The sequence below is a fragment of the Chaetodon auriga genome, chromosome 3 (genome assembly GCF_051107435.1).
Source record: "Chaetodon auriga isolate fChaAug3 chromosome 3, fChaAug3.hap1, whole genome shotgun sequence".
Lineage (NCBI taxonomy): Eukaryota > Metazoa > Chordata > Actinopteri > Chaetodontiformes > Chaetodontidae > Chaetodon > Chaetodon auriga.
Window position 1 is genome coordinate 11,737,284 of NC_135076.1, and position 8,218 is coordinate 11,745,501.

At 39.9% G+C, this 8,218-nt stretch overlaps 1 protein-coding gene across 1 annotated transcript in view; it reads right to left on the bottom strand.

Moving 5' to 3' along the window:
- tprb (translocated promoter region b, nuclear basket protein) overlaps positions 1 to 3,537 on the bottom strand; it is a 22,999-nt gene extending 19,462 nt beyond the window's left edge. Inside the window, exons 1-10 of the mRNA XM_076724295.1 lie at positions 3,352 to 3,537; positions 2,860 to 2,964; positions 2,686 to 2,759; positions 2,026 to 2,122; positions 1,810 to 1,913; positions 1,496 to 1,660; positions 1,102 to 1,194; positions 871 to 951; positions 347 to 434; positions 32 to 172 (exon numbers count right to left, since the gene is read on the bottom strand). Coding sequence (XP_076580410.1) covers positions 32 to 172; positions 347 to 434; positions 871 to 951; positions 1,102 to 1,194; positions 1,496 to 1,660; positions 1,810 to 1,913; positions 2,026 to 2,122; positions 2,686 to 2,759; positions 2,860 to 2,964; positions 3,352 to 3,502 — 1,099 coding nt within the window. The 5' untranslated portion in view covers positions 3,503 to 3,537. The remainder of the gene's footprint in view (positions 1 to 31; positions 173 to 346; positions 435 to 870; positions 952 to 1,101; positions 1,195 to 1,495; positions 1,661 to 1,809; positions 1,914 to 2,025; positions 2,123 to 2,685; positions 2,760 to 2,859; positions 2,965 to 3,351) is intronic.
- Positions 3,538 to 8,218: the final 4,681 nt, after the last annotated feature.

Consider the following 8,218-nt stretch of genomic DNA (forward strand, 5'->3'; position numbering starts at 1 on the left):
AGTTCAATGAAGACAAATCAACGCAACAGACCTCTAAGTTTTGAACTTGACAGCAGCTCATTGGCGTTGTCCAGCTCTTTCTCGAGCCCCTGGACCCTCTCCTTTAGCTCGGCAACATTCTTGTCTGTAGCACCACTCATTTCCTGCAACTTCTCCTCAAGGGCTTTGTTGGCTGTGGCAGAGAGAGTGAACAGAGAAACCATGAGGGAATACCGACAACCTGAAACTACATTAGCAGTTAAACCACTAAGCTAAACAAACAAAATTAAGAATATTCAAACTCTCTCCTTTTAGGAAAAGTCAAGCACTGCATAATGGGAATGGTAGTTCTGTGATAGCCTCGCACCTTCTCCAGCCTCCTTCAGCAGTTTATGCAGCTCCTCCACTGCCCGACTCAGCTCTTCACTTTTTGCCTCAGAGTCTGCTGCTGCTCCCTGCCACCACCACAACAACAACAAGAACAACAGGGTTAGTGTTGGCAAAACAATGGCACACGAATGAAAGGAATATATAGCTTTTATTTTGTCTTTAGCACAATAATTGGTGCTCATTGTGACACACAACACTCGCCATCTGATGGACCTTTGAAAGCAAATGAGCAGGGAGCTCTGGGTGCAGACAATGTGGAGGGAAGTTTAACAGTGTTCATTTGTATTTACAGTACTAACCACGTTGTAATGACACAAAACTGCTTGAAAAACTCCAAAGTTTCCCTTCATCTTGATATAGATTCTGCCTGGTATTACATTACTGCATTCACATACTCAAAGAAGTTGTATTACAACTTTGATTTTAGGTGTTGGGGAAAAAAATGAATATCACAAATTCTCTAGCACAGCACCACACTAGCTTGCTGCCATATGTACGTACCTTGTATAGATTACAAAGCTTAATGTTGGCATTCAGCTCATTTCTGAACTTTTCCTCCATGGTGGCTTGTTGTTCCTTGGCCTAGAATGAGTCAAAATCCAGTCAGTGGCACAACACTGACCAGTCTGTTGCAGAATAGACAGTGCATGACAAAAACTGAATTCTTGTTTCTGTGTAAAACAAGACAGGATGAAACCATGTGATAGGCTGTAAGAAACGCTGCACACATACTTCTTTTAGTTTGCTGATCATGTCTTCATTTTGTTTCTGATGGTGTTCATTTGAAGTCTTCAAGCTGCTCACTTGGTCTTGAAGTCTGTTCAACTGAAAGTCACAAAGAATACAATTGATTAAGTCATGACTGTAAGAGATGATGGTAATCATTCAGAAGCGAAGAAAGTGCTTAAAATAACTCAACAAATAGAGAAGCAGAGAAGAGTGCTGAGCATTAATTGACTGTTTACTAAGTAAACTGCAAGGCACCAACCATTTACCAGGTCTATTTAGGTGTGTATATTTAGATGTGAAGTAATTTGACAAAATCAAATATTGTCATGGTATGGTTTTCATTGTATTTGCTCATAGCTTCTTTCTTTCTTATGCAAATACAAAAAAAAGGACATGCCTCATCTTCCTTGTTCTCCAGGTTGCACTTCAGTTCCAAGATCTGGTTTCCCTTCTGTCGGGACAGGGACAGCAGCTCCTCACTCTTCGCCTTTAACTCCTCATTCAGCCAAGATGTCTGGCCACGCAGCAGCTCCTTCTCTTGTTCCATTCGCTTCTCCTTGTACTGTAAAGGCAGAACTCTACAACTTCACAGGCTTGTTTATATGGGAACATGTACTGTATAGGAGAAGGTTAATTGCTGTTTAGGAGTCATTTCCTCTGCAGACAAATCTGATATTAAGATATTAAAGTAAGAACAACAATATAGCTCACTTTAATGTTGACTTCAGCTGCTTCAAGTTCATCTAACTTCATCTGCAGGGCCATCTTCGAGGTGCTGACTTCCACCAACTTATCATTGAGTTGCCTTAAGTCATCTAGTGGAGAAACAGAAATAACACAAGCGCCGTGAACAACTGACGGCTATTATGTACAAACAGAAACAGAACGTTTAAACAAATGTCGAAAGACTAATTCATTTGTCCATACCATTTAAATGCTCCACCTCCAAGGATCTCCTGTCCAGTGTTCGCACAAGCTCGCGCTTTTCTGCCTCAAGCTCCTCTTTGGCTTTTGACAGCGAAGTCTAAACAAATGAATGATTTTAACCACACACGATTTTAACTAGTCAGTTTAAAAATTGTCATGCATTGTTAGCCTAAATGTGTGTAGATATGCTGCATGTATGTATGCCTACAGGCATGGGTTTAAGCAATTCAAAGAATGACACAATAACCAAATGTACCTCTGGCAAATCACTGACATGATTTCACCTACAACTGCTTAAAAGAAGAAGAAGACGACAACTAGAATAGATTGTCTCTATTTGGTTTAGCTAATGCACTGTGTTGACAAAAGATTGTTAAAATTGTTGTGTGGGTTATCGTTTGTGTTGACAGAGTCTTGGAACAATCAGAAAAACACCACAAACAAATGTATGCAAATCTTGACATCTGAAATACATAGACAAGATGATAGTCCAGTGTAAGCATCACCCATTACTGTGGCTTTTACAGCAGCACTACTTGTGCCAAACAAGCCATCATTACAGGTGATGTAGGCATATGCAGTGACAGAGAATATAACCAAACAGTAATATGACTGAAACAAACTGATCATCATCATCATGGCTGATTTTGTTTGCCTTACCTGCTCTGAAGACAACCTTTCTTGGGTGGATTCATATTCCCTGTTCTTCTCACGCACAGCTTTAAGTTCATCGTCTAAAGGGGAGATTTGAAGAGAGCCGGTATGATCAAGAAAAAAAAATCCAGTTGAGTCAAGCTAAGTCCGTATATGATATTGCAATAAGTTCACGCTTACCGAGCTTGGTGAACTCGTCTTTGAGCTTAAGATGTTCTTGAGTTTGGGACAAAAAATCTTCCTGACACTGAGCAAGTTGCTTCACTTTTTCAAAGAACTGTTGCTCTGTAAGAAGGCCAGTAGAAACACAAACATGAAACGTTAATGGATATTTGACTACTGCTACTTTATGCAGCTATTTACTGCTCAATGCCATCTTGTTTATGTTAGCGCTAGCAGCTAGTAGGCTAGCTTACGCTGCATTAGCTTCATATCGTGGCTAAGATAACCTACAGTTTTACCTAACCTGAGCGTTAGTCCAAATCCTCAAAGTCATAGATAGAAATAACTGCTATAACGCATTTAGCTAGCAATGTGAGGTTCATGTGTTAAAACGTTAAAACCCAAATTATAGAGTTTAACTTTCGGTTCAGCTAACCGACATGCGTACACGGTGAGCGAAGCAAAACACTTTAGCACAGCTAGCAAACGAAATACCAGGTAATATCTTACCGCTGTCAACCCGAAATTGTTCCTGTTGTGCCTTCAAAGAGTCAATTTCATATTGTTGATCCGAAAGAATCCTCTCGAGTTTGTTTTGAATGGTTTTTGGTACTTTAGATAGTTCAGTAGCCTCCAACTCCTGCAGCAGGAGTGCCGCCATTTTTCTCGACTACGAGCAGGCGCAGTTTGCAACTTGAATTTGTCAACGCTACTGGAGCATTATGGGAGTTGTATTTCTTAGTTCTGAACTTCTAGCCATGTGACGTGCAGGGTCTGCGGCGGATAACTTTCTTTACAATTACCTTTTGCTTAGCGAGAGACACATTCCTACTGCAAACTAAATATCAAATGTACCCTGAAATATCTATTCAAATTTAATTAAAAAAACCCCAACACATTTTCAGAAGCACAGATTTTCTAGCTAGCCATGGTTATGCAGTAAGCTATTTTTATGCAAATTAGAATATTACATGCCCCAGTAATGATGATGTATTATTTTAAGTTATTAGAAATCAAAGGGGATTGAAAGCATTGATTTGTTAATGTTATTTGTCTGTGGTGTTGATTTATACCCACTATCCCCAACAAAGATAGTCAGCAGGTGGCGCCAAGACATAGTAAAAGACAGCTCTGTGTGTATGCTGGTGTGCATGTGTACAGCATCAGTGTGTATGTGTGTGTGTCACTTAAAGCGGGCATAGACTTCAGCAAAGGATGCTTTTTGTGCAAACTTCAGTTGTGCCATCAGACCACCATCTGGCAGGTCTCAGTTATATTACAATAAGGTGCAAAACAATGTACAAAACAGCACAAGAAGAAGCACAAATCTCTTGTGTACCACAACATTGCTGTTGGACGATATGATTCAACCATTCTCTCAAAAGAAGTTGAAGGCTTCATGAAAATATAATGTTATACTTAGTAAATAAATTAATGAAATACATGTCTGGCAGTGAAGGGAAAGCTTTGAAACAAACTTTTCGCCATAATTTAGGTAAAAAAAAAAATGGGAAAAAATGTAATTTAACATTTCAATTAACACATAAAATCTCTCATATGCTGACAACATTTTGAAAAACATTCAATATATTCTCACATCCACAGCGTTCATGTTGTCACTGAAGGATTTCGAAATGATTGACCTTGTCTTCATCTCCTTCAAAGCTTCAAAGTTATACACTTAGACAGAAAATAACAGAATTATGTTGCATTAATTTTTTTTCTTTTATAATTTAGGGTAGGTAACGGCAGATCATGTAAAAATGTTAAATCAGAGAATGTTTTTTTGGAAATCTCCAAGAGGTTCTTGAAGGGTGAATGTCTAAAATTCATCAAACATGTTTTTTGTTTGTTTGTTTGTTTGTTTGTTTCATTTTTTCAACAACTTTATAGTTTTAGTTCGACTGATTTACTGTAGCTCTCAGTCGCCGCTCTGTATGTGGGCTTATTCACTTCACAGTTTCAGTTTCAGTCATTTATTAATTGCGTCCCTGGTGACATATGCCTGATAGGTATTTAGACCCTGTCTGGACCAGTTTTGACAAATACTGTACCTCAGTGGTTTATTGGTTAATAATGAGACAAAGGACCAATGGTACGAAAACGAGATGTGTAAAGGCAGACATTTGCTCCAGGCAGCAGAATTATTTTCTTACACTCAGCTGTCACGCCTGGATACCATATACAGTAACCTATGGCAACACTGCTGCGCAAACCTCTTAATCTGAGTCAGCCATGTTGGTTGTTGTCAGCACTTGTCATAAGAGTGAAACCCAGAAGCATGGGCACCTACAGCTACCAGTATATGGTGCTTGAAGTAACTGAGGTGTGATTCATGCTTATAAGTTTCCACTTTAAATTCTATATAACACTGAACAAACACAGCAGTGAAGGGTCATCTACTGTCATAGAAATTCAGTAAAACTTTAGATTTTTGATCTTTTTTTGATTGTGTAATGATTTTGATTGATTGATTATCATCCATCCACCCACAAGTGCCTTCCTCCACCCTTGCATTTGTCAAGTTATTTATCTGCCCATTCATTCAAACAATTAGTAAGGTCAACCTAGTATGAGACACGCCGCTAAAATCAACCTAAATGTTGGACTGTGACGTGGGAGTGATATGTGCACAGTAATTTACAGCTTCATTACTCATTCTCATCCTCATACCCCTGATTCTTTCCTCTTTCGTCCTCCCTCTTGTTATCTTTAACTGTTTGCTCACTCCGCCTCTTCTTTTAATAACAACACAATATTATTCTGTGTTGCTGCATCGTGGTTGCAATGCTTTGTATCTGCTCATTCCACTCACATGAAAAGGAGCTGTTTGTTTTTTCAGGATACATCTGGAGTAAATGAGTCAAACAACAACATTTACTCAATCACCTAAATGAAAATAATGAGTCACAAGGAACTTACAAATATCTAAACAAAGTGACTTAAACATTTATGATGAAAGCCGGTGAGCACAGTTTGTAGTTATGTCATCTTGTTCACATCCACTCTCCATATTTGGTCACAGGGTTCATGTGTGCCTCGAACCAGGTCTCATTGTGGTGTCATGACATCACGCCAGTGCAACTGGTATTTGTGTGGGTGAACTAGAGCGTGGCAGCTGGGCTTTCCAAGAGTCCAAATACAAAAATCACAAAGGTTCTCCAATTAGCAAAGCAGCATAAACAAAAGGATGGAATTACAACGTCAGAAATGGGGGTGGAATCAGGTGGTCTTTGCGGGGGTAAACATCGAGGTAAACATCAGTTTGACGAGAGTGATGAGTCAAATCGTGCTCTGGGTCTCGTTCCAAGAAACAAGTTCACTGGGGTAACTGGGTAACTTTGCTGGGTAAGGACCATGCTTTGCTGCTATTGAGACAAAATACGCCTTCTCACCTGTGAATGGTTTATTAGATATTCTGGACTTATATGAGTCATCTTGTATTGAGGTGAATCTTCTCTCACAGTGACTCCTGTTACACTCACCCAACCCTGGTCGCTGTTGGAACACTGTCACATATACTGTACGTGGCGTATGCCTCTGACTGAAGCTCAGAGGCACATTCCTGGGTAAGAGCACCTTTAGTTGGTGTGAACTTTGTGGGCCAGTGGTGGCACACATGCGCTGTATGAGAATTCAGAATAGGAGGTTGTTTTTTGGCTAGTCGGCTGCCACTCTCGCATACAGTGCTGCAGTCTAGGTCAGCAGCAACCAGTGTGGCTGACATGTTTGGGCACCTCAGAAAAACCTCTTGTCCTCAGAAAACTCTTGTGGGAGCTATCAAATAGGTTTTGATAAATCTTAGACACGCTACAGTGTGAAAGTGAGGTGTTACCAGCTAGAGGCTATGTAAGCCCTGCCAGTTGCGGTCCTGTGGAAACACAGACACATGTATATCCTCAGAGAAATATGTGTTAGCGTGTCACAGTTCACTACCTCTTGCATTCTGAATAATTAGAAATCAAGTGACACGTTGCAGGTAACGTGTCAGAGATTATTGAAACTTACGTAAGTCAAACCACATACAGTAAAAGCAGACACCTTGGAATGTGTTTGAAGGTGCTTTTGCAAAGACATAAAGCTGGACTACCGTGTATAACCCCATATCACTCAGTTTAACAAAGGGGTTGAGATGACTATAACCCTTTTCTTGTCTTTAGACCTAAGCAGGTGTAAAAACACTCCTACTAAAGCTACTGCCTTAATCTTGTGAGAGGATTGGCCTGATTGTCTCAGGATAGATCTCTGCACTGTGCATCATCAAATAATACTCTTTAATGAAGCTCTACACACTGCTGCTCTCTGATACTATGACTATGACAAACATAATAAAAGTGATGCAGCATCACTGCAGTGATTTTTAATTGAGTTGAACAGACTCGGAGCAGAAAATCAACAATGAAATGGTTACTGTAGGGACTTGTGATTCAAGAGATATGATGTTGGAAATACAAAGTAGAACTGGCTCCATATTGATAATAAAGAAACTACCTTCTGTAAAAATGTATATGAGCCGGTGGTCTGTCTGAGTTACAAACCTCTGTTTCCTACAGTAGCAGTGGATGTGTTTGTGTGGTAATGTGCTTGGCAGTTTCAACAGATATGAGACAACTTAATTTAATTGACAACATATCAAATTGCGGGTTGGTATTGCAATCCTTTACTTAAAAACCAGCTTTCATGTTGTGGTTTTGGCATGCCTGCAGCTCAATGGGGTCACAGCAGAGTCAAGTCTAATTGAACATGTGACAGCCTGCTTCAACAGGAGAGAAAAGAGATGTCTTCTGCAATGGTATGCAAGCCTGCATGTGTGCATTTTGCAGTTTTCTTTCCTTGATTCCTCTGTTTTGAACACTGAGTTAAGATGATTTGGATTCTTGCAAGACTGTTGAAAAGCAGGGGTAATGCAATTTAAGCCTTTTTAGTTTTTCGTCCTTTTATATAAAGTTATATTCCTAAAGAAAGTTAGGGTGGATTAAAAACTTGAGATTCAGACATGGTTTTGGACTGTATTTGAATGAAAGGGTGAGGCAGGCCCTTGACGACAGAGGGGTTGGGAAAGGACCCAGATCCTGGAACAAAATCTTGAGATAATGGTGGTGATTGAGGAGGAGGAGAGTTTTGCAATGTTCAGCCTGCAAGAAGGAATCACATTTAAAGCAACAGGTCAGCATTTTGGGAAATATGCTTCTTTGCTTCTTTATCAAGAGTTAGAAGAAAAGATTCATCTCACATCTGTGCGTTAAATATGAAGGCACAGCTAGCAACTGGTTCGAGTAGTTTAGCAGAAAACAGGGAGACACTGCTGCTCTCAGCAGGTTGCCACGAAATCACCAGACCTTCTGGTACCCTAAGTCAATAAAATGCGATGCAGAAC